This window comes from Pleurodeles waltl, chromosome 7, assembly GCF_031143425.1.
Source record: "Pleurodeles waltl isolate 20211129_DDA chromosome 7, aPleWal1.hap1.20221129, whole genome shotgun sequence".
NCBI classification, from domain to species: Eukaryota; Metazoa; Chordata; class Amphibia; order Caudata; family Salamandridae; genus Pleurodeles; species Pleurodeles waltl.
The window spans coordinates 1,389,244,071-1,389,270,448 of NC_090446.1; the positions used below are offsets into that span (position 1 = coordinate 1,389,244,071).

General features: G+C 48.8%; 1 protein-coding gene across 3 annotated transcripts in view; it reads right to left on the reverse strand.

The window, feature by feature from the left end:
- Positions 1 to 24,880, reverse strand: part of LOC138246390 (synembryn-A) — a 294,113-nt gene extending 269,233 nt beyond the window's left edge. For 2 of the 3 annotated variants that reach the window (XM_069200965.1, XM_069200963.1), the window contains exon 1: positions 24,654 to 24,880. In XM_069200965.1, the coding sequence (XP_069057066.1) occupies positions 24,654 to 24,737 (84 nt within the window). In that variant the 5' untranslated portion in view covers positions 24,738 to 24,880. Of the gene's footprint in view, positions 1 to 24,643 lie in introns of all 3 variants that reach the window. The other variant, XM_069200966.1, reaches the window with a different exon arrangement.
- Between the last annotated feature and the right edge of the window lie 1,498 nt (positions 24,881 to 26,378).

Below are 26,378 nucleotides of genomic sequence, written 5' to 3' on the forward strand. Positions count from 1 at the left end.
AGGATACTCCTGCTGGAGACATATAAATTGGCCTTTTTTGTGATATTGCAAAGTCAACATTCAAAGCTGGGCACCATCTAAAAAGAACTGTTGTTTTGAAGATATCTGCACCTCTCCTACTTTATGCAACCTCTCTGTGGCTGGCTTGAAAACTGTCAGCAAGCAAAATGTAGAAGAGCTAACTCGTGCTGATTTTCGCTTTGCGATTGTGCAACAGGCAATCGTTTCTATGAAAAATTAGCTTATATCTAAGGGAATCCTGAAATTCGAGGATGCGTTTGAATATGAAAGTTTGGGCAGGAAAGAAACTATTAAACAGCATGCTGGGATAAAACCATGCCATGTTTTGTGCACTCTAGATTTCATCTCAGATGACACTAAGAAGGAGAACATCAACACAGCTTTAAAGCTATTAGTGGCTGAAAAAAGAGGGCCATTTATTGCAAAGAATGCAGAATCTTCACAAGTAATAAGTCTGCAACCTTCAGTCTAACTGAGTAGCCTATTGTAACACTTGACTCTCAGGATAGCAAGGCAGAGCAGACCAAGGCCTACTCGAGGGAGATGGTGTGGATTAGTTCCCCAGTCTGCAAGTATGCAACAAAAAACACCCAATAACTAATTGTCAGGTCAGTGCTTTTACTTACGCACTACTCAATACAACACATTACATTTACAAATATATGCAGAGTGGCAGGTTGAAATACCTGTGGTGACATCCTCTTAACAGGTCATACCCCTAGCAAGCTCTCAGCACTATAACCACAATATCCCACAGATGTGCTAGACTCAATACAATTGGGTGCAGTTATGAAAATGTAGGCCTACTGGCTCTGTCAGGGAATCACAACATTGAAAACAGCAGAAACAAGACATACTAGACCAACGCAACATCATTAAATTGTCATAGATGGTATCATCTTAAACTGACGTTCATTAAGGCCTGTCATAGATTATTACATTTTTTGTTCGGCAATAAAGCCTTAACACGACTTCCATTAAAACATATAGTGATTCACTGTTAACTCTGCCAATAAAACATTTCAATAACATGTGCTTAAGTCGTTGTTTAACTTTTAACAAGCTATCAGTGCAGTCCTGGGACCCACCAACATGGATCCCCACACTCCATAGATTTTGAGCCAGCATCAGCTCCAGAAATGTTTGGAAATGAAATATACTTCTCCCGGAGCCATACATGTAATCCTCTGACTTAGGGCAAGGATTTCCAACCAATTTTGGATTGCTTTTGTGGGAGGGGGGCTGTTGCAACACTGCCAGTCCCCAAGTTGTCCTGTATGCGTTTGTGATACCCCTGCCCCATCCCTGGGGAAACACAGAAGCAAACTATGCAAATGATTAGCTCCTAACAGAGGTTTATTTGGCACTGCGTATCATATGGGCAACCTTGTGCGGTTTTAAAAAACAAAAAATACAAAAAGAAAAGAAAAAAACACACACACACAAAATTAGGCAGCCTCACACCTCAGCACTCCTTGCACATCCTATGTGTCACCCATATTGTGGCAGTCACTGGGGCTGCATGGGGAGCTCGCACCTGCACGGCTTGCCCAGGAGACACTGTTCAGCACTGGCGTGGGATCAACATCTTTATTCTCCTACCTGTGGTCCATGCAGGTGGGAAGCCGAGGCTGGGTGCATCTCCGACCCTCAAACCACCAGACAGAGGCACAGGGGTAAGAGGAAATCCTGTGACAGTCTTCTTTGGCCAGCATGAACAGAAGATGGGAGCATGGCAATGCTCCCTGGATCAGAAGCCTTGGCCTCTTGTTGTTGCATCAGTCCTTGGGAGAATGACTACCAGGGTAAAAAACAAAGCTTCCCTGGGGAGGGGGCCCCACGCATTCCTCCTCCCTTCCTTACTTTTGCTTGCAGCGAGCCCAGGGGCTTTGCCCTCTCCGGGGTTCAGGCACCTCCAGGAGCTGAGCAATATGTGCAGCCGTCCTGGTCAGACCCCCCTGGTGGACAGAGCTTCTCCCTTGAGGGCCACTGGACCAATTACGGCAATTTTGGTGTCCTTTCGCTCCTGGTGGCCAACCTAGCTTCCATAATCGTTGGATTTTGGCTTCCTGGCCTCTAATTTTTTATATTTCTGTAGGAGCTTGGTTTTCACTGTGCTCCCTCCACGTGCCGGACCGATCTCCTGTTTAGGCATTACGTCTTCCTCAGCAGGAGCCCAAAGGCAGAGTGCCCTTCCTACCTGCACTCTCTGGGAACCACGGCCTTCTGGTTGCCCACCTGCAGAGCATCTGGGGAAGTGGAAGTCAGGGTACCCCTTCAATTTGGAGTTCACATGTCCTGCATGACCAGTCCACAGAAGATTCAGGGTAGTCTTCAAGGTCCCCACCACAGCATGCCCATACCTCTACTATCCCTAGAGGGTGCGTGGGGGGGAGGGGAGGGATAGGAGGTGATCACCACTGGTCTTGGAGAGACAAATCCTAGTCCCTTTGGCTATTTGAAATGGTCTGTTGAAAGATCTTGCTGAGAGCCTGAAACTACACCACACTGCCACACTATTCTAGTCCGTTCCTTCCAAAACATCAAAGTAGTGCCCATCATAGGTTGGCACCAGACGTATGACTATCTTCCTATGTTTCTGTGAGACTGAGCATTCACAAGCCAGGTGCAGTGTAAAAGGCAATTAGCACATGCAGATTCTGTCCCCACCCTCCCCTCGCCTAGGAGCAGCCCTAATTACACGCTAACAGCCCTATTGTGTGGAGAGGCCCCTGATCCTCAAGCTGGCCACTAGAGTAATTAACTCATTCTCATTATACGTGCTGTCAGAGAAATATGACAAACCCTCAAGCACTAGAAAAAGTGCTGATATGATAAACGTGACACTGGATCTGCACTCGGATTTCATTTCTACCATATGATCAGTGCATCATGCTTGTCTTTAGGGCTCACAGTGGTGAAGAACAAGTTACTTAACTTCAGTAACGCTTTTTCTGGTGGATACAGTAGCTACTTGTGGATTCCTCACCTTATATATTCTCCCAAAGCGCCAGCATTCAACAGAAATTTCAGGGCGGAAAGTTCTAGAAGATAGGCACGGAGTGGGAAGAAACTTGTTAGTCAGGAGTCTCAAGAACCTAATAATTAAAGGAGACTTAAAGAAGGAAGGTCGATCAGGAAGGCACAGAAAGGCCAACAGCGCCGATAAATAACCCTTCACAGTCGCAACTGCACATCCCGATTTCTGTGCCAAGGAAAGGGCAAAAACCAACCATCAGACAAATGGGCCTTTAAGGGATCAATTTGCTTCTCTCCACAGTAAGCAACAAATTTTGCCCATCTGTCAGCATAGACAGTCTTGGTGGAGTTTCACCTGGCCGATAAGATAAGATAACATCCACCACTTCTGGAGGGAGAGAAAGAGAACTCAGATTGCCCCATTCAATCTCTAGGCATGTAGGTGCAGGCTCTGGAGGTGGGGGTGCAGAACCTTCCCCTGTGACAGAGAGGAGGTCTGCCCTGAGAAGGAGACAGAGTGGAGGGCATAGTGAGAGGTGAAGAAGGTCTGTGTATCACACCCTTCTAGGCAAATCCGGGGGTATTAAAATGAACTGAGCCCGATCTTGGTGAATCTTCCTCAGAACCCGAGGAATCAAGGGTATGGGGGGGAGGGGGGGGGGTCAAGGGGACGCGTAAAGCAACTGGTCGCACCAAGACATCTGAAACGCGTCTCCCAACGCTCCCTGCACCGGATACTGGAGGCTGCAGAACGACGGGCAGTGTGCGTTCTCCAGAGTGGCATACAGCTCTATCTGTGGAAATCCCCACATCCAGAAGATGTGAAGAACCAGGTCTGGATGGAGACGCCACTTGTGATCAGCCAACAGACTGTCCGCACGATCATTGAGAACTCCGGCCAGATGGTTTGCTACTATGCAAATCCGATGGTCCTGTGCCCAGGACCAGAGCGGCAGAACCTCTGTGCAGAGAAGATACAACCCTACTCCTCCCTGCTTGTTGATGTACCACTTCCCGGTAGTGTTGTCCGTCAAGACTTGAACTGACAGACCGCGAAGGGACGGGAGGAAGGCCCCGAGAGCCAGACGTATTGCCTGTAATTCCAACAGATGGATGTGAAACATCTGTTCTACTGGAGACCACTTATGATCTCCAGGTCCCCAGATGAGCTCCCCATCCTAGAGTGGACGCATTCGTTATGGCCACTGGAGGTTGGAGGCAAAACCGATTTTCTTAGGAAAGGTTGCCGACCACAGTCCACCATTATAGATCCGTTGCAGCGTTTCTGGAGATCATTATCGACTCCTCGAGATCCCCTTTGTGTTGAAACCACTGCTTGCGGAGGCACCACTGCAGAGCCCTCATGTGCCAACGTGCATGAGTGACCAACAGAATGCAAGAAGCGAACAGACCGAGCAGACGTAGGACCGGAACAGCCACTCCCTTTTGAAACATTGGAATCAACGCCTGAATGTCCTGAATCCACTGAGGCGGAGGATAGGCCTGATTCAATGTTGTATCCAGTACTGCCCCTATGAACAGGAGACGCTGAGAGGGCTCCAGGTGAGACGTGGGCATGTTTACCGTAAAACCCAGGTTGAACAACAACTGTGTTGTCATTTGCAAGTGATGCAGCACAAGCTCTGGGGACTTGGATTTTATCAGCCAATCGTCCAGGTAAGGGAATACAGATACTTTCCTTCCTTCTGAGGTCTGCAGCAACAACCGCCATCACCTTTGTGAAGACTCGAGGTACGGAAGTAAGACCAAAAGGAAGGACCGCCAACTGGTAGTGTTGCAACCCTACCACGAACTGTAGATACTTCCTGTGCGACTTCAGAATGGGGATATGAAAATAAGAATCCTGCAAGTCAACAGACACCATCCAGTCTTCCTTGTTCAACGGCAGAAGCACCTGTGCTAGAGTCAGCATTTTGAATTTCTCCTGTTTGAGGAATCAATTCAAAATCCTCAGGTCTAGGATAGGCCTCAATCAACCATCTTTCTTGGGAATCAGAAAATATCTCGAATAGCATCCCTGACGCCTTTCCTGCTCTGGAACCAACTCCACTGCACCCTTTAACAAAAGGGCTTGCACCTCCTGCTGAAGCAACAGGAGATGATCTTCCAAGCTAAATGAATGACGGGGAGGGATGGGAGGGGGAAAATCCCAAAACGGAAGGGCATAACCTTTCCCCACAATATTCAGCACCCAAGAGTCCGATGTGACTAACTCCCACTCATGGAGAAAATGAAATAGCCTTCCCCCTACGAGAGAAGCATGATCCAAGATTGAGAGAAAACCAGGGCTGCTTTCCTTGTTGGGCTCCCCCAGAGGAAGAAGATGAGGCGGGAGGCTGTGGGGTGGCCCCTTGTGTTCTAACCCTCCCCCGCCCTCTATAAGACCTATAGAGAGGGTTGGTAGGCTGCTGAATGCTGGACTGTGGCCTTCAACGAAAAGAGGACCCACGGCCAAAACCCCTGAACCTCCAAAAAGATCCAAAGGGTGTGGACGCTGAAGCCTATAGCCCCAAGAATCTTGCAGTAGCCCTGCTGTCTTTAAAATGCTCCAAAGCAGAGTCGGCCTTGGATCCAAACAACTTCTCGCCATCAAACGGAAGGTCCAACAAAGTTGTCTGAATGTCCATGGAAAAGCCAGAAGACCTAAGCCACGCATGCCTCTTGGTCACCACCGAAGTGGCCATTGCCCTGGCACCTGAATCCGCTGTATCCAAACCCGACTGGATAACCTGCTTGGCCGCCGCTTGAGTGTCCAAAGGATCTCATCAAACTGCCCCTGCACATCCTGAGGCAAGCTCAGTACCACAGCTCTTGCCGTGTGCCTCAGGGTATGAATATACCTCCCCAACACACAGGTAGCATTGACCAACTTCAAGGCCATACTGCATGAGAAGAAACCTTTCTTGGCTTCTTGCTCCATCCTCAGACTCTCTATCCGATGGGGTAGCAGGAAACGAACCACGTGCAGATCGGGCTGAACAAGATGCTTTCACCATCACGCTCTCAGGTGTTGGATGCAGAGACAAAAATTGAGGATCCCCAGGAGCAACTCTGTACCCCCTAGCCACAGTCCTGGAAACCGCTGGAGTTGTGACAGGTTTCCTCCAAATGTCTAAAATGGGCTCAGTAAGGGCATCAGTAAAAGGGAGTAGGGGCTCCGCAGACGAAGAGGAAGGATGCAACACCTCATTCAAGATGTTCGTTTTCACCTTTGATGCTGGTAACGGAAGTTCCACAAATTCAGCAGACTTCCTTATAACACTGTGATAAGAAGCTGCCTCCTCTGTAAATTCTTCCGGGGATTAAAGATCCCACTCAGGGGATGTATCTAGTCCACTTGCAGAGTCCAGATCCTGAAATTCCCCCATAGGTTCAGGAATTTCCCCTTCCTGAAACAGCTGTTGCTGATATTCCTGCTCCCCCAAAAGCTTCAAGCCCCTCCTCCTTGACCTCAGTCTGGCCTCCAATCGCGGCACAGACAGAGAATTAGCAGACGTCAACGACGCCGGTTTTAGGGCAGATGGACGTTCTGGCGGAGGAGATGGTGGAGATATACTGCGTCCCATTCAGGATCCATCCGGTGCCGGCATCGACTCCATCGGCGCAGTAGGCAACATCATCTTGGGCGACGACGTCATAGGCGCCGAACCAGCACCTTCAGCTGAATAGAAGGGTACAAACGGGGCCTGTTTGTACGGCGCAGGTGAACCCAGAGAGAAAGCTAATTGACACATGGGACCAGCCAGTGCCCCAGCAGGGGCCATAGCCCTGTTTAAAATGCTAAACATAGCATTAAGGAATGCCGCTGGATCCGCTCCTGGAGTCAGGAAGGCAGGAAACCTCTGCTCATCTTGAAGCGCTTGGGTCGAATCCAAAGCTTGTGCCACAGGCTCCTGAGTTAATACAGGTGAAAAGTGAATCGGAGGACTCAACGACCTCAATCAATGACGGCGCTGGAGAAGCCTGTGGACTCTGAGGCTCAGGAGTGATTGTTGGACTGACCTTCCACGCCGCACGGTGCCGTTTCGGAGGGGACCGATACCGATATCTGGAAGAACGGCACCGAGAATCGTGCCGGCGCCGCTTCTTCTGAGATTGAGGACTTATGTGAGGAAGAGTCCCTCGCCATAGATCTTCGATGACCCTTCTTACCTTTTGCCAAGAAGAGCTTAGCCTCTCTCTCTTTCAAGGCCTTCAGGTTCATTCATTGGCAGGACACGCACCCCTCAACGTTGTGGTCCAAGCTTAGGCATCACAAGCAGTCCTCATGAGGATCTGTGACCGACATGCGACCCCCGCACTCATGACAAGGCTTAAAACCTTATTTCATCAGTGGAGACATTGTAACTAGTCCAACAAGAATACCTTCGAAACAGTAACCTTTCAAGAGCCAGGAAAAACCGATAGCGGCGAAGGCACGGAAAAAGGGGAACTGACGTCAGCACGTCAGCGAGGACCTCTTATTATTGCCACGATGACCTCAGACTGAGTCGCACGCGGAGCCGTGCAACTGTGACGTCCTCACGACATGAAGTGCTAGGAAGAAAATTTCCGTTGAATGCTGGCACACTGAGAGAATTCATAAGGTGAGGAGTCCACAGGTAGTTGTATCCATCAGAAAGTGTAGTTTTGTGCAGACTGTGCAGCACCATCAATTGGCGAGGCTGTAGTCAATGTCGTGGACCAGGGCTGTGGTGTGGGACGGGGCGATGCTTTGTGTACCTCATGAGGAGTGTTCACAGGCCACATCGTCATAGTGGAGAGTTGTAATTGGTGAGACCATGGCTGCGGTGTGAAGCAATGCGAAGTGCAGTGCCCACAGGTCACGGTGCAAGCAGAGACTCGGTGACGGCATCAGGTGGGGGTGAGAGCAGGTTTGCATTGTGATTTGGGGCAATGCTTCATGCGTTGCCATCTGGTCACGGTGCACACAGTGGCGTAGTTGGCAGTGTTGTCGTTTTTCTTCTGTTGCAGCGCAAAACACACAGTTCCCAGTGCTGTTGGCAGATAACCTTGAAATCTTTGATATTCCTGAGATTTCCAAGAGAAGGCATGCTCTACTTCAAGCCCTTGGAGAAACTCAGGAAATAAGTTGCAGAAAGTTCAGTCCAGTCCTTTCACTACCCAAGACAGAAGCAGCGAGCAGCAGGCCAACACAGCAAAGCACGCAGCAAAGTGGAAGTCCCTCCTGACAGCTTCTCCAGCTCTTCTTCTTGACAGGTTCCTTAGTCCAAAAGAGTTCTAAAGTTATGGGGTCAGGGCCCCACTACTTATACTAGGTCTGGCCTTTGAAGTAGGCACACTTCAAAGGCAGTCCTTCCTCTTCACACTGTCCAGTTTTTTCCTGCTGTTTCCCAGACGCTCTCCCGGAGGGGGAAAATTCTTTGTGCAGGACAGGTTCAGCCCTATTCAGGTGCAAGTGTCAGCTCCTCCCACTACTCTAGCCCAGGAAGACTCATCAGGATATGCAAGGGACACCTAAGCTCATTTTGTGTGACTGTCTAGAGTATATGCAGGAGGCCCCAGCTGTCAGCTACCCAGACATGTATTCCACAGGCCGACACAGAATGGTTAAGCAAGAAAATGCCCATTTTCTAAAAGTGGCATTTTCAAACCTGCAATGTAAAAACCATATTCGCTAAAAGATGTATTTTTTAAATTGTGACTTCAGAGATCCCAAACTCCAGCTTCCTATCATCTTCCTATAGAAATCTATACTTGAAAGGTGTTTCAAGGCAGACCCATTGCTAATCTATAGAAGAGACAGCCTTTCAAAAGTAAAAAAAAAAAAAATACACGTTATTTCACTATCAGGACATGTGAAAACACACCACTACATGTCCTCCTTTCTAAATACACTGCACCCTGCCCATGGGGCTGCCTGGGCCTACCTCAGGGGTGACTTATACGGAATAAAAGGGAAGGGTTAGGCCTGGCAAGTGGGTGCACTCGCCAGGTCGACATGGCAGTTTAAGACTGCGAGCACAGACACTGCATTGGCAGGTCTGAGACACCTTTAGAAGGCTAATTGTTTGGGTGGCACAACCAGTGCTGCAGGCCCACTAGTAGCATTTGCTTTACAGGCCCTGGGCACACATGGCACACTGTACTAGGGACTTACTAGTAAATCAAATACGCCAATCATGGATAACCAATAATAATTTATAAGGGAGCACTTGCACTTTAGCACTGATCAGCAGTGGTAAAGCGCGCAGAGACGAGGAACCAGCAAAAATGAAGTCCAGCGTATCATAAAAACAGGTCAGAAAGCAAAAAAGACAGGGAAAACAAGCCCAAAGATGATGGTTTAACATCAGGCAGTCTAAAAGGCGAAAACTCCAGGAGGGTAAAATTGACAGAACAACTCAAGAAGTACTGAAGATTGTTATTTCTAATGTGCAGCTACAGTACGATTGTAGGGAACAAATCTAATTACATGACAGGAATGACTAAATGTGGCAAGAAAGGCAAATTATGCGGCATAATATGGCATGTTTTACGATAGTATTAGATAATTGCTTAATCATTTTCACACAAATTAACACTGTCTGGGAAAAGGTTAATCTCAGTAATACCAGGTTAACACAAATACCACAATTAACAATGGAAAAGTGACCAGTCAACCTTGCAAAGAGGCTTCCATTGTGCAGCAACACACGTCGTTGACTTTAGTAACGTTTCGTCCATTTGAGCTACAGGCTTTTTTTGGTTAAAGACTACGCACCATATGATGGATTATTTGGCAAATGCAACAAATCCATAAACATTTAGAAAGTGCAGTAGCTGCAAAATCACATAATCATAGTGGCACTTCCTTAATGGGTGATGGCAAATTGGGCAAGGGATTTTTTACTTTTTTTTTTTCTTTTTTTTTTTTTAAACACAGGACAGGTGGATTTCGATATGTCCATTATATGGACAAGACGTTATAAGGACAAGATGATATGTTATACAATTCTACACCACAGGTCTAATTCAACCTTGATGAGGATCAAAGATCCTCTTTACTACAGCATCCATTTTATGTCATCCTCATCTCTCTTTCATCGTCTCTCAGGCATCATCATCATCTCTGATAATTCATATATCATTCTTCTTTACTCCTTAGTCTTTCTTCATCCACCATTCCTCATCCTTCATCCTTGTATCAACCCTCATCCATCACCCCTTATATAGCACCCTCGTTCCTTGGTCCTCATTCATCACCTTTTTTCCAGCTATCCATCACCCTATATCCATTATTCTGCATCCTTCAGCCCTCATCACTCGCTCCCCATCCCTTAGGTCTCATCTCTCATTCCCACCCATCCCCACTTAGATATAAGTAAAGTCTAACGCTAGGAGGTGTGCCCAGAATAAACAAGCGTTCAATGCTCGAAATGATTTATATACACACCACATTGATTAAGATAATTTTGGTTATTTGTTAGATACAAATGGTTTCAGTAAATGCTTTAAAAAGAGGATGAAATGGACTGTTTTGGTTTTCCAAAATTAGGGTATTACTAGTCATTTGGATGGCTTACGAAGTTAAGTTCTTAGAACTCTTACAGATGTTCACTCCAGCTCAGATTTTAACAGTGGTATGGAAAATTAAAATAAACTACCTAGCAATTGTATAATAATTACTGTTTGAATCGATCACAAGGTTGCACAATTATTATTATTTTTTTTACTACGATTAAGATATTTATGAGGGGTTTAAATACATTAGTCTACTTTGCATAAGTAACTGCTGCTTCTGGTGGAAAGCCGCGTCTGTACAAATAATTTGTATATCATTCATTAGTTTTAATAGACTGCATTTAGTAGTATTTTCCTTTATAAGATGCATTGCATTTGGTATTTATGATAACACTGTGTATGTGTATTTATACCCAAAATAAACAATCCATGTGCGTATAGTAAAAGTATGTTCTAAACATTAAAATAATGCTGCATATGTGTAATGCAATACACCTAAGAAAAGTATGCATATGTTCATTCATTTGGGAGTAAGACCTAAAGTTGATATAGTTCAAAGGACTCTAGGCATGCATGTATCGAATGCCCAGATCCTTCTTGTTTGTGCTAAATGCTTATAGGATTACAGCTGTACAGTATTTACGATTGCACCTTCTCTCTGAATGCATGTGTTGAAATCACTGAAAACCAAAAAAACAATGCAAATCTTGACTTTTGCTTCCCCGTTTATAGAAGTAATTTCCCACCTAGCATTCTTGTCTGTGATGGAGGTAACGAATCACATCAACACTTCCACTCGAAGAGTAGGTGTGACAGACAGGAGTGAGGTCCGAGTACGGAGGGGTCGAGAATGAAGGAGGGGTATGTCCAAAATGGGCAGATATAGATATTAGGACATCATCATTTGTACATTTACTCAACATTCATTTTGTGAGAAGGAGGGCTGGTCAGTGATGGGTAGGAAACAAACACCAAGTGAGGGATGAGGAGTGATGGATTAGAATTGAGAAATTAAGGAAGATAACAGAGGAGTGATCAAAGAGGAATGTGGGGTAGCAGGCGAGGAATGATGAATGAAGATTGCCCTAAAGTTGATGCTGTATAATACAGGCTGAAGCTCTGGTGTTTCTCTTCCTGGTGAAGTGCCTGTCCTAATTTGATTCGTCACCCAAGAGTGTCACCTCCAGGAGGCGGGGGATTGGTTTCTTGGTTATCAATGAACAAGCGTCAGGAATCAGAATTAGGACTTACCATCTTTTAAGAATGCAAGATAAATGCTAAATAGGGAGAGGCCGGGTCATTCTCCGCACACTCCAGGGAAAGGCTTAAACTATACCAATCCAAACTCCTGAGTGGAAAATGATGGGGTGGGTCGGTCAGATTTCATCTGGGAAATAGGAAATGTTTTAGGAACAAAGGCTTAATTCCACCTCGAATTATTTTCACTGTAGGAAAGACAGACTCTGACAATTTCATGTTGCACAATTAGTACTGCATGATCATTTAGGGGGTCTCTATATTGTTGCATGCCAATTATAAATATACAGACAGAGGTACTTTGTGATCTAGAACACCAATGTAAATGTCTAGCTTTTGCACAAAAAAGTGAAATACTTAAACAAGTGGTACAAATATTAACAGTGATTGATTTTAAAAATATAGGAATTCCTTTGCTTTTGGTGGTGGTTGCAGTATCTAAAGTATGCACAAGTGCATAGGAGTTTAAACCTAGGATTCATTGTCCACTTATATGTATTTCCCTGGTATTAATGAAGTCAGTGGGTTTACACTCAAATGATAGAACATGAGTCGGCTAGAACTGAAAAAATTTCACAAGTAAGACGTTTGGAATAAAAAGAAGATTTATAAGAAGCACCTTGAGTAAATAATTTTTAAGTACTGAGGTCCTCATTATGGTATTGGCGGTAAAGTACCGCTTACCGCCAGGCTGACTTCCGCCAACATACCGCCCCTGATCACCGCTACCCATATTATGACACACATAGCAATCCGTCACTATACAGCCACACACACAAGTCCGCCAGCCCAAAGGTCGATGATAAACTGGCGGTAGCAAAACCCACACTGATACGCCAACAGAACTACAACTACAATATTATGACCCACGAATCACTGCGGCGGACATTCAATGGTGGTAAACCATTGGCGCTACATACCGCTGCACCCAAAATACACACACACACACACCCAACTACACCACATTGGACAATTCAAACTACACACACCTGACACACATCACACCCACACCACTATAAACCACACACCCACAACCCTTTACGAATACAAACAAGTGCCACAAGAGAGACAGCAAGACCACAGACAAGACCACAGCCACACACCACCATCACCTATACACCATCCATGCACCTTACATCACACACCCCAAAACATCACCCCACACACCCTCACCCACACCACTCGCATTACACCCATGGCACCACGACACCCCAGATTCTCCGAGGAGGAGCTGAGGGTCATGGTGGAGGAAATCATCTGGGTAGAGCCACAGCTATTCAGATCACAGGTGCAGCAGACATCCATTGCTAGAAAGATGGAGCTATGGCAGAGAATCGTGGACAGGGTCAACGCCATGGGACAGCACCCCAGAACAAGGGATAGTATCACGAAGAGGTGGAACGACCTACGGGGGAAGGTGTGTTCCGTGGCAGCAAGACACCAAATAGCTGTACAGAGGACTGGCAGTGGACCCTTACCTCCTCCCCCACAACTAACAACATGGGAGGAGCAAGTCTTGGCAATCATGCATCCTGAAGTCCTGGCAGGTGTAGGAAAAGGACTGGACTCTGGTAAGTCAAATCTCTATTACGGTCACCCCCCCCCCCCACCTGCGTGCCATTACAAACCCCCACTCTTACCCACACTCCCATCACTCCACCACCTCTTACACACCCCACAATCACAACCCATCCCTCCCAATGCCAAGCCCTGCATGCAACACCAATGCATGGACCCCTATCACAGACCTGCATTGACCCCCATCACAGACCTGCATTGACATCTATTGATAAAGCATGCACACTAGAGGGGAACAGCTAGCCCACCAAATAACTACTCACACAAGGCAAAGCTGGCAGGGCAATAACAACCTTAGAGGGCAACACACCCATGCACAAGATGTCAGACGCAGAAACACAGGTTCCCCAGCCAACGTCACCAGAGAGGAGGTGCCAGCAACATCCAGCCCCACCCCCTTCCCAGAAGAGGCCCACAGTGATGACAGCAGCTCTGGACGCCTGGATGTGGGTGACCAACCTGGTCCATCAGGGATCTCCAGACAGTCGGCACATTCCCATACCACCACAGAGCCTCCCCCCTCAGGAAACACCACCACAGTACCCACCAGGCCCATACCTCTGTCCCCGGGACACGTCAATTAGCAGTGTATCCACCACCACTTCAGGGACCCCAGGGCACCCCACAAACCCAGAACGATCAGGGACCTGGGGTCAGTGGCAGTGGGCACACATTTCAGGGGGCAGAGGCACAGGACAACAGGGAAGCTGGGAGGACTGCTGTGTGACAGGGGGAGGACAGGCCCAAGGAACCGACTCTCCAGGAGGCACTCACCAAGATCCTGGAAGCATACCACCATTCCCAGGATACGATGGGCCAGATACTGGACAAGTTGCAGGAGAACCAGCGGCTGCAGGAGGGACAGTACCTGGGGATCAGGGAGGACTTGAAGTTCATTAACACCATCCTGGTCTCCATTCCAGGGTGCTGGCAGACATGGCCAACACTATGATGGAGGCAGTGGCATATCACTGGGCCCCTACCACTAGCCAAACCGATGAACAGCCCTCCACCTCCACTGCCGCTAGTGGACAGGAGGCCCCGCCACAGGACCAACAGGCCAACAGCACCCCTTCCCCTGCAGATGGAGAACCACCCCGCAAACAGTCCCTGCAATCTAGGCAGAAGCCAGAGACTACTACCAAGACCCCGCCAGGAAATACGACTCTCCCGATTGTCACCCCGTGTCCCACCCTGTCACCCTGTCCACCTTGAACTGCCATTGCTCCACTTCCTATGGCCCAATGGACAATGTACCTGTGATCCACATAGCCTGGACTCTATCCTGGACTTTCCTCCACCATCAACCCAGCCCATTGCACACACACCCTATACTTATTAGCACTTAACTAAACACCATTTAAAAAAAATAATACAAGTATGGAGTCTATCAAATGAGTGAACTATGCATTCGTTTAACAAGGTATAAACACTGCAATACAATACAATGTACAGTAATGAATACATAGGAATGACCTGTAGTTGGCTGCAGTCAACACACCAGGAGCGATACTGGGGCACAAATATCTGCAAATAGAGATGCCAAAGGGTACAGTAAGTGGCCATAGAAGTGGGAAAATCAGCCTGCCAGTGACAATGTCAAACACAAAACGGTCAATGAAAAGTGAAGTTACAGTGTCTTACCTGTATGTCATTGGAAGTATTATTGCACTTTTGTTGCCCTCATCCTCTGCCTCCTCATCTTCACTATCCACAGGACCCACTGCTGCCACATCCTCCTGCAGAAAAGGCACCTGGCATAGTAAGGCAAGGTTGTGCAACATACAGCATGCCATGAGGATCTGGCAGACTTTCTTGGGTGAGTAGTACAGGGATCCACCTGGTAGATGGAGGCAACAAAATCTGGCCTTTAGGAGCCCAAAAGTCCTCTCTATCATTCTTCTTGTTCGCCCATGTGCCTCATTGTAACGTTCCTCTGCCCTTGTCCTGGGATTCCTCACAGGGGTCAGTAGCCATGAGAGGTTGGGGTAACCAGAGTAAACTGCAAATATCGAGGGACAACTGTTAGCCACACACTAACCCTTAGGGCCCACACCATACACCAACATCCACTGGGTGGGAACCAGGGCTCACCTATTAGCCACACCCGGTGTCTCTGGAGTTTAGCCATCACATATGGGATGCTACTATTCCTCAGGATAAAGGCATCATGCACAGACCCAGGATACTTTGCATTGACATGGGAGATGTACTGGACCGCCAGGCACACTATCTGCACATTCATGGAGTAAAAGAGCGAACGCTCTTTAGATTTCTGAACACCTGTTCATTTCTCGGGGGAGGGGGTGGAACAAATGCAATATGTGTACCATCAATAGCCCCAATAATATTGGTGATATGTCCCATTGCATAGAAATCAGCTTTCACTGTGACCAAATCCTCCACCTGGGGGAAAACGATGTAGCTGCACATGTGTTTGATCAGAGCAGACAACACTCTGGTCAGCACTATTGAGAACATTGGCTGAGACATTCCTGCTGCCAAGCCTACTGTCACTTGGAAGGAGCCGGTTGCCAGGAAATGGAGCACAGATAGGACTTGCACAAGAGGGGGGGGATCTCGTTGGGCTGACGGATAGCAGATATCAGGTCAGGCTCCAATTGGGCACACTGCTCTGTGACTGTGGCCCTGTCCAGTCTATAGGTGAGGATAATGTGCCTGTCCTCCATTGTTGCCAATTCCGCTGATGTTGTCCATCGTTGCAGGAGGTGGTCGAGAACCGCAGTGCAACTCCTCCTTTGATGTCATTGGGTTCTATGGGTTACAGTGGCCAATGGTGATGTACGCTGGCCGCCATTTTCTATCTATTCACTTACTTGCTACCTGAACTTCAACAGGAGAGAACCTACACTGCAAGTGCTGCTGTGACCTTGTCTGGAGCGGACCATGGCTTGTGTCACTGGGGAAAGGGCCCCTGCCTTCACCGCTGCGGAGTTGGAGAGACTGGTGGATGGGGTTCTTCCCCAGCACCGAATGCTGTATGGGCCTCCAGACCAACAGGTGAGTACACTGTGAGCACGATTCACGGAGTGCTGTGTGTTGAGGGCCTTGTGTAGGGGCGATGGGGTGTTGGTGGAAGGGCCCTGGGCACCGTGCTGTATGTATGGTGGGCCATGTCTGTGAGTAAGGGGATGTGAGGGCTATGGTGGGCCATGAGTGTAACAGGCAGGACGGTCCGACTGATACCCTTTCCTATGTGTATTTCTCCGCAGGTCAGCGCCCATCTGAAAAAAGGGTGTATGGCATGCCATCGCCAAGGACGTGCGGACCCTGGGGGTCTACGGCAGGTGGAGCACCCACTGTCGGAAACGGTGGGAGGACCTGAGGTGCTGGGCACGGAAGACCGCGGAGGCCCAACTGGGGATGGCCTTCCAACGAGGAAGGGGCACCCGAACCCTGACCCAACTGATGGCCCGCATACTGGCGGTGGCCTATCCGGAGCTGGATGGGCACTTGGGGGCATCCCAGCAGCCACAAGGGGGTGAGTACAGTGCCCCAATGTACTACTTGCGCGTGGTGGGAAGGCATCTGGGTGGGGGATGTGGGCCTGGTGGTGCCCCTAGGCCAGGCTGGACATTGCAGGGTAGGTCCCATGTTGGGAAGGGTCTGATGTAAACCTCCTCCAACCAAGCTAGTAGGCATCCACTACTGGGCAGGGGTCGGTGGGTCTCAGGTATGCTGCAATTGGCGTTAGGTATCCCTGTCCATGGGCTGGTGACCAGCATTGTGACTGGTAGTGCACTGCCTAGTGCGTAGGGCAACATGTTCTGTGTGTGTGTCATGTACGCCAACGGTGGTGTTATTGCCGCCCTTGACCAATTGTATCCTTTGGCTCTCCCCTCCTTTTTGTTTTGTCACCCTGTCCTTATGTACATTAGCATCATCTGGCGGAGGAGCAGAGGCACCAGCGACCGGAGAGCTGCATCCCACAGGGCCCAGGAGGCCGAAACCACTGACGGTGAGGGCACCCGTGGGATGGAGGGCGAGGGGAGCACCACGGCAGAGACTGGAGGGGACCGTTCTTACAGGGATACTTCCTCCAATGGAAGCTCCCTGGTGGTGGCGGACACCTCTGTGCCGACCCCCACTATAAGTACAGCCACCACCCCCGTACCAGCACCGCCCCCCTCAGCATGTTTCCCATGCCCGCTCACCCAGGCACCTCAGGTCCTGCCCCAGTTAGCGCTGCTGCCCCGAGTGAGGAGGCTATTGACCACCTGCGGTCCATCTCTGTTGGGAAGTCAACCATTGTGAATGCCATCAAGGGGCTTGCAGCCTATTTGCAACAAACAAATGCATTCATGGAGGGCATTAACTCTGGCATGGCAGCCCAACAGAGATCAATCCAGGCTCTGGCTTCCTCCCTGATGGCAGCTATTGTCCTTGTTTCTAGCCTCCCCACTCCAACTTCCTCTACCCAATCCCATTACCCTCAACGCCAACCTATCCCAAGCACACAGGCAGACCAGCATGCACCCAGGACAACACACAAGAGTGGTTCAGGCAAACACAAGCACCACACATCATCCCACAGGCACTCACACAAACGCCATCCAGATGCAGACATATCAACATCCACTGCCTCCACCATGTCCTCCTCCTCCTTGTCATCCGCTTCCCTCCCAGTAGCGTCTACACTCGCACCTGCATGCACTACATCCTCATTGTAGGAAAGTACCATCTTGCCTGGCATGTTACCACCATATTTTACTGTATATATGTTGTTTTAGTGTATGTGTCACTGGGACCCTGCCAGCCAGGACCCCAGTGCTCATACGTGTGCCCTGTATGTGTTCCCTGTCTGATGACTAACTGTCTCACTGAGGCTCTGCTAACCAGAACCTCAGTGGTTATGCTCTCTCTGCTTTCTAAATTGTCACTAACAGGCTAGTGACCAATTTCACATTGGCATACTGGAACACCCTTAAATTCCCTAGTATATGGTACTGAGGTACCCAGGGTATTGGGGTTACAGGAGATCCCTATGGGCTGCAGCATTTCTTTTGCCACCCATAGGGAGCTCTGACAATTCTTACACAGGCCTGCCACTGCAGCCTGAGTGAAATAACGTCCACGTTATTTCACAGCCATTTACCACTGCACTTAAGTAACTTATAAGTCACCTATATGTCTAACCTTCACCTGGTGAAGGTTGGGTGCTAAGTTACTTAGTGTGTGGGCACCCTGGCACTAGCCAAGGTGCCCCCACATCGTTCAGGGCAAATTCCCCAGACTTTGTGAGTGTGGGGACACCATTTCACGCGTGCACTATACATAGGTCACGACATATGTATAGCGTCACAATGGTAACTCCGAACATGGCCATGTAACATGTCTAAGATCATGGAATTGTCACCCCAATGCCATTTTGGCATTGGGGAGACAATTCCATGATCCCCCGAGTCTGTAGCACAGACCCGGGTACTGCCAAACTGCCTTTCCCGGGGTTTCACTCCAGCTGCTGCTGCTGCCAACCCCTCAGACAGGTTTCTGCCCTCCTGGGGTCCAGCCAGGCCTGGCCCAGGAAGGCAGAACAAAGGACTTCCTCAGAGAGAGGGTGTTACACCCTCTCCCTTTGGAAAAAGGTGTCAGGGCTGGGGAGGAGTAGCCTCCCCCAGCCTCTGGAAATGCTTTGATGGGCACAGATGGTGCCCATCTCTGCATAAGCCAGTCTACACCGGTTCAGGGATCCCCCAGCCCTGCTCTGGCGCGAAACTGGTCAAAGGAAAGGGGAGTGACCACTCCCCTGACCTGCACCTCCAAGGGGAGGTGCCCAGAGATCCTCCAGTGTGCTCCAGACCTCTGCCATCTTGGAAACAGAGGTGCTGCTGGCACACTGGGCTGCTCTGAGTGGCCAGTGCCAGCAGGTGACGTCAGAGACTCCTCCTGATAGGCTCTTACCTGTGTTGCTAGCCTATCCTCCTTCCTAGGTAGCCAAACCTCCTTTCCTGGCTATTTAGGGTCTCTGCTTTGGGGAATTCTTTAGATACTGAATGCAAGAGCTCACCAGAGTTCCTCTGCATCTCCCTCTTCACCTTCTGCCAAAGGATCGACTGCTCAGGACGCCTGCAAAACCGCAACAAAGTAGCAAATACGACTACTGCAACCTTGTATCGCTTCATCCTGCCGGCTTTCTCGACTGTTTCCAGGTGGTGCATGCTCTGGGGGTAGCCTGCCCCCTTCTTGCACCAGGAGATCTGAAGAAATCTCCCGTGGGTCGACGGAATCTTCCCCCTGCAACCGCAGGCAACAAAAGACTGCATCACCGGTCCTCTGGGTCCCCTCTCAGCACGACGAGCGTGGTCCCTGGAACTCAGCAACTCTGTCCAAGTGACTCCCACAGTCCAGTGGCTCTTCAGTCCAAGTTTGGTGGAGATAAGTCCTTGCCTCCCCACGCTAGACTGCATTGTTGGGTACTGCGTGATTTGCAGCTGCTCCGGCTCCTGTGCACTCTTCCAGGATTTCCTTTGTGCACAGCCAAGCCTGGGTCCCCGACACTTTAACCTGCAGTGCACAACCTCCTGAGTTGTCCTCCGGCGTCGTGGGACTCCCTTTTGTGTGTTCGGGTGAGCTCCGGTTCACTCCTCTTCCAAGTGCCTGTTCCAGTACTTCTGCGGGTGCTGCCTGCTTCTGTGAGGGCTCCCTGACTTGCTGCCCCCCCCCCCCTCTGTCTCATCAACCAAGTGGCGACATCCTGGTCCCTCCTGGGCCACAGCAGCATCCAAAAACCCTAACCGCGACCCTTGCAGCTAGCAAGGCTTGTTTGCGGTCTTTCTGCGTCTGCAAGCTTCTACACGACGTGGGACATCCATCCTCCAAAGGGGAAGTTTCTAGCCCTCTTCGTTCTTGCAGAATCCACAGCTTCTACCATCCGGTGGCAGCTCCTTTGCACCCTCAGCTGGCATTTCCTGGGCATCTGCCCACTCTCGACTTTGTCGCGACTCTTGGACTTGGTCCCCTTGTTCCACAGGTACTCTCGTCCGGAAATCCACTTTGGTTGCTTTGCTGGTGTTGGTCTTCCTTGCAGAATTCCCCTATCACGACTTCTGTGCTCTCTGGGGAATATAGGTGCACTTTACACCTACTTTTCAGGGTCTTGGGGTGGGCTATTTTTCTAACCCTCACTGTTTTCTTACAGCCCCAGCGACCCTCTACAAGCTCACATAGGTTTGGGGTCCATTTGTGGTTCGCATTCCACTTTTGGAGTATATGGTTTGTGTTGCCCCTATACCTATGTGCTCCTATTGCAATCTACTGTAACTTTACATTGCTTGCATTACTTCCTTTTGCTATTACTGCATATTTTTGGTATTGTGTACATATATCTTGTGTATATTTGGCATCCTCATACTGAGGGTACTCACTGAGATACTTTTGGCATATTGTCATAAAAATAAAGTACCTTTATTTTTAGTATATCTGTGTATTGTGTTTTCTTATGATATTGTGCATATGACACCAGTGGTATAGTAGGAGCTTTGCATGTCTCCTAGTTCAGCCTAAGCTGCTCTGCTATAGCTACCTTCTATCAGCCTAAGCTGCTAGAAACACCTCTTCTACACTAATAAGGGATAACTGGACCTGGCACAGAGTGTAAGTACCCCTTGGTACCCACTACAAGCCAGGCCAGCCTCCTACACTCATCAACTACCTCCATCACCAGGACACCTATCAGTACACACCCCTCACTGGCAGTCACCACCCCCACATCCATGCACACGTCCCCTGTGTCTTCTCCCACTGAAGAAGCCATCCACTAGAGAGATTGTGGCCTTGTACTACCCAGGACTAAGCAGTGGGCAAACCACCCATTTGATAGACTGTGGCCTTGCACTCCCCAGGACCAAGCAGTGGGCATACCACCCATTTGAGAGACTGTGGCCTTGCACTCCCCATGACATCGCACAGGGCATGTAGTCCCCTCCAGGACCAGTGGTGTTGTACCATCTTCCGGCTGACATGCCCCCTCATTTCTTGGCCCCCTGAGGTGCATGGGTATTTTTGATTTAATGCCCCTGCAGTGTTCTCTCCGTGTTGTTGCAGGAGTGAGGTTGGGTCCTGGCCTATGTGTTGTGGCCCTGTGGCCCACGGACATTGAGGACTGGGCAGTGTCCCAACATTTGTAAATATGTATAAACGTTTGTATTTTGATGCACTTATTCCTAGTATTTTATCGTATTACCCTCACTTTCTTCAAATCATTTTGTCCTCGCATTATTCCTGAGGGGCACGGGGTGAATATGTAATGTTTGTGCATCTGGTTGTGCGTATGGTATTGGGGGTTTTGCTTGTTCCGTGTGTGCGTCACTCTTTTTCCTCCCCCCTCCCTTGTGTGCTAGGTGGCTGTACTCACCGTGGTCGTCTTCGCCTGCGTTGATGTTCATAATGCAGCAGAAGGTAGAGGAGCATCGGAAATATTTGAAGCTCGGGCTCCATGGCGTCCTGGTTGTCCCCTGAGTCTCCACAGGTGAGTCCTTTGACTTCTGTGCAGTGTTTCCTCCAGGCTTTTGATGTCATTGGTACCGCCCTGGAAAAGGTGGCGGATTGGACTGTCTTAATACAGTGGGCGGTACATTGTCTTCCACCTGGCTGTTGGCGGTTACCGCCGTGGAGCTTGTTGATTCCGCTGTGGCAGTCGGTGTGTTGAAGTGGCTGTCTGTCTGAGCAGTTTCCGCTGTGGTCATAATTCCACTTTGGTTATTACCGCCGCTTTATCACCGACTGCCAGGGTTGTAATGAGGGCCTGAATGCCTACAGTGGAGTGCAAGCGTTAACCTTTTCGCTGGTCTATCCTTCAAGTCCTCTTTGCACCCCAAAGCTCCTTATTTTAGTGTTATAAATCCTATTTATATTTTATTGTCTGCAAGGCATTGAATACAATTTGGAAATCAACGTAGAACCTAACACACTCAGATAGCTTTGGTTGCCATTACAGAACTCAGAGACATGGTCCCTGCGTTCTGAAAATCAATTTAAACAAGCACTGGTAAAGGCAATAGGTCTTGCCTATTTTAGATCTATTGGCTTTCACAAAGTCCTTTGACCATGTTTTACAGCAGTGCAGCATGTCTAAAAATGAGGGGAAAAAAGTGTGATGTTGCAGCCAGCACTGGCCACATCATATTGTTTGTTTTTCGTATGTGGTGGGCACTGCACAGACTATAAGAGGGAGGGAACAAGCAACATGGATAACAGGAGGGAACCAGCAACACTGACAAACAGGAAGGTAAAGAAACGATATGTGCGGCCAGGACCAGCTGTGTCATTGCACTTTTTTTGTGATGGTGCGTGGGGGGGAGGGGGGGCAACACAGAAAATGGGAGGGAAGAAGCAACACCGACAACGGGAAGGGTGGGAAAAAGCAACATCGTGACAGAGGATAGTTTTCTGCGACCAGTGCATCAGCTGTGTGAATTTCAGAAAGAACTAGTAAGCTAAACAAGTTTACTTCCTGGCCCAGTGTTGATACTACAGAAAAGTCAGGCACTAGACCCTGAGGAAAAAGCAACTACGCAAGGAGCAGAGCGTGATAAGACAGAAAATTTACGCAAAAAAAACAGTTGATAGAATGCAGAGCAAATCAAACATTCATCCCCAGTCACAGACCTGAGTTTAATCCATCAGTTTTTTTATGGGCGAGCACAAAGTGCTCCGTCCATTCTGTAATCTCTCTTTGGGCTTTAAACCACACCCATGCCACGTCAGTCACTTACATTCGTTCGTGGGCTTGCCTTTTAAAATCCGCTTGCTTTCATTTGTAAAAAAAGGCATGCATCCGTCATCCCTTCATCAACCAGGCTACCTTGAATATGGTGGCATAGCAAGCACAGGACCCACGTCTGAGCCTATCCTTCCCACTTGGGACGACAAATCCACAAAGAACAGATGATGGATGGAATACTGAACAATGCAATCATTTACCCCCAGTCACGAAGTTCTGGGTTTAATCCACAATTTTTTTGCTCACCACCCCAGTGTGGGCCCAGCCATATACAAATCAGTCTTGACCCTGTTCCCCATGGGAACGGTCCAGCTTGAACTGCCAAGCCAGCAGTTCTTTTTGCAGGGCAGCAATTTAAGACACACCACGAGCGGAGTCAGGCAATAGAGTAAAACACATAAAAACGGGGCAGAGAAAGACGCAGAGGTGAAGAGCAGACAAATGGGTTGCAGAGAAATACAGTGGGGAAAAGAGAGCTCTTGGAAAGCAGAGATAGACAAAAATGTAAATACAGGTTCACTGGGGGCAAAAATAAAAGCACTGGGGAACATTATGACACACTGATAGAATGGACATACAATGGGATAAACTATAAGGAAAAGGGAGCACAGTGAAAAGTAGAAGCGAAGGACAGGACAAGGAAACAGATGGCAAAGTGAAGCAGTGAGGTACGTGCAGGTACACAGGGAGAAGCATCAGTGACAATGAGTACAGACAGTCAGTAGGCAAAGTGCAACGGGTGCTGGACAGAAGCAGGTGTGAAAGGACAGGCAAACAGGGGGCACAGACGTGCACTGTGAAATGCAAGCACTCGGAGGCCAGACATAGATACTGATTCAAATGCAGGTACCAGATTCAGGCACACTTAAAAACTAGCCTGGCATATAAAGCAAGCACATCTGGGCGAGACACAGGGGAAACTGCAGGCAGAGAGGTTATGCGTATTTGTAAAGCGCACCATCACAAGCAAGGGTATCCTGGCGCTGGGTAAATGGGTACTCGGCTCAGTTAAAGACCAACAGGAGACAGTGCAAGTTATTATGGTACTAGGGTGCATGTCAGACAAAGCAAGGCCAGTGGCAGGCACTAAGGTAAATGAACACTGGCGCAGCCTCAGGAGTTAGTAAATGACAAGCCCACACGCAAGAGTGGTGGATAATGGAGCATGTGACAGACACATGGAGGGAAGGAGGAGCACAGACAGACAATGTGACCACTCAAAGCAAACAAAGTGAGTGACAGTCACTAGAGACCTGCAGAAACACAGGGGAACGGGCAGGCCTGCCTGACTCCTCTTCGTCAAGAAGCAGAGTCTCACTCTCAATTCTACTTCCCATCCTCCTCCTCACACACCCCGTGTTAGCTTTCTTCATCTGCATCACACACCACCAGCCGGCCTTCCTCTTCTTCGTCACAGAGAGGCTTCCTCCTTCTTTGTACACACACACTCCCCCCCCCCTTCCTCTCAGACCATGACACGTTCCCTCATCCCTCTCCTCATGAAGGCTTCCTCCGTTTATTCTCACCTCCTCCGTTTATAAATGCACCTTTGCCCCCCACATAGCCCCAACCTCTCCTCACCTCCCCCTACCTCCTTGTTGTACTCCAGCAGGGCCTTCTGCACCAGCTCCTGCTCTCCCGACTCCAGCTGGTCCAGGATGAGGTCCAGGTCCATCCTGGGGAGGGGGTGTCAGCGGGTGAAGAGCGTGCCCGGTGGCGGCGGAGGGCAGGGAGCACGGGGCCGAGACGGGCTGTCGAGAGGCTGCACCCAAGCCCAGCTACTGCAAACGCCCTGGTCGGAGCTCATTCACTTACACTGCGTGACGTCAGAGGGAGGCGGGGAGAGGAGTGGGCGGGGGAAGAGGAGGGGCGGGGCCGGTTAGGAGGCTCAGCAGAAGGAGAGCGGACAGATCGATGAGACGGGCAGGCTGCGCAAGAGGTCATTTTATTCTAAGGGAGGAGGAGGAAGACTGACATCCAATCGGATGCGATGTGCTTCATTGCCGTGACGATTCAGATAAATATTTCCAGTGTAAATACCAGGAATACAGAAATACACTGGTGATGATCAGAGCTGACTTTAATACAAGAGCGGAAAGCTGGCAAACGTGGGTGAGAACAAATCCGTTTCTTTAGCCTCTTCGAACGGAGGTCGGCACCGTTAAACAGAAACCAACGGTCGGAAACCCACGTCAACATTCTCAACATTCTAAGCTCCACCAAGTGGAGCGGGGAGAGTGGAGGGTGAACGGGAAAGGAACAAAGGGGAGGGCAGGGGGTGGAATGGTCAGGGCAGCAACGGAACACATTTAGATGGCTATGGTATACACAAGCTTATTACACATCTTTCGCCGTGGCTGCTTCACACGTGGTTCAAACCTCACGCGTTCCGACAGGTGCAGACACCGTGTACTCGGCCTCCGAAGTATCAGACTTATCTCTCGTGGTTGCAGTGGAGAAATTAGCACCTGGCTCAGAAATGGCAACCCCAACTAACTAACCCTGAAGAATGAATATAAGATAAATCAGTGCAGGGGTCTTTGGATTGGCTCATGACACTTTCTACACAGGGTCGGCCCTGTCTCAAATTGGGTAAAAATACATGATGTTCTTTGCTAGACCTTCCACTTCCAAACTCCCAGTTAAAGGTGGTCATGTTATGGGCCATTTAGACATTTTTATGACTCCGACATTTACCATCTTGAGTGATGCTGCTGCTGTTATGACCTTCACCCCGTTGACATACTTGTAAAATCTGCTGTTTCCCTTTCTTTACCATACTGGAATGCAGATTCTAACACCATCTGCAACCCTTATGTTAGTATCCCTCACTCAATAACACCATAATGGGACTTAGATCTTTCCTGGTATAGTCTAACTCTTTCCTGTACTTCTGTGGGGTCCCCTTTGGACTTAACAGCAGTATAATCAGGATAGCTAGACTTGAGCCACCAGGGACAAATAGGTGATGAGGGTTCACTGCCCCTCAACAGGTAGAAATGAGATTTACGAGTGACCAAATTCTGAGTGATGCTGTATGTTCACAGTCTTTTCCTGATGGCAGTACTAAAGAGAACTTTCTCAACTAAAGCTAAGTGCACACTGTCTTTGAGGAACGCGTTAAATCTTTCTTCCAACCCATTACACTGGGTCATAAAGGAAAGTGCAGAGATGTTTGGTCTCATGTGTTGTGAGAAATTCTGTCATCTTTGCTGCCGTAAGTTTTACCCCATTGTCAGTAACAAGACACTACAGGTGACCCTCCTGGCTGAAAATGTTTGTAAGTAATTCGAATTCTATGTTCGTGGTAATTTTC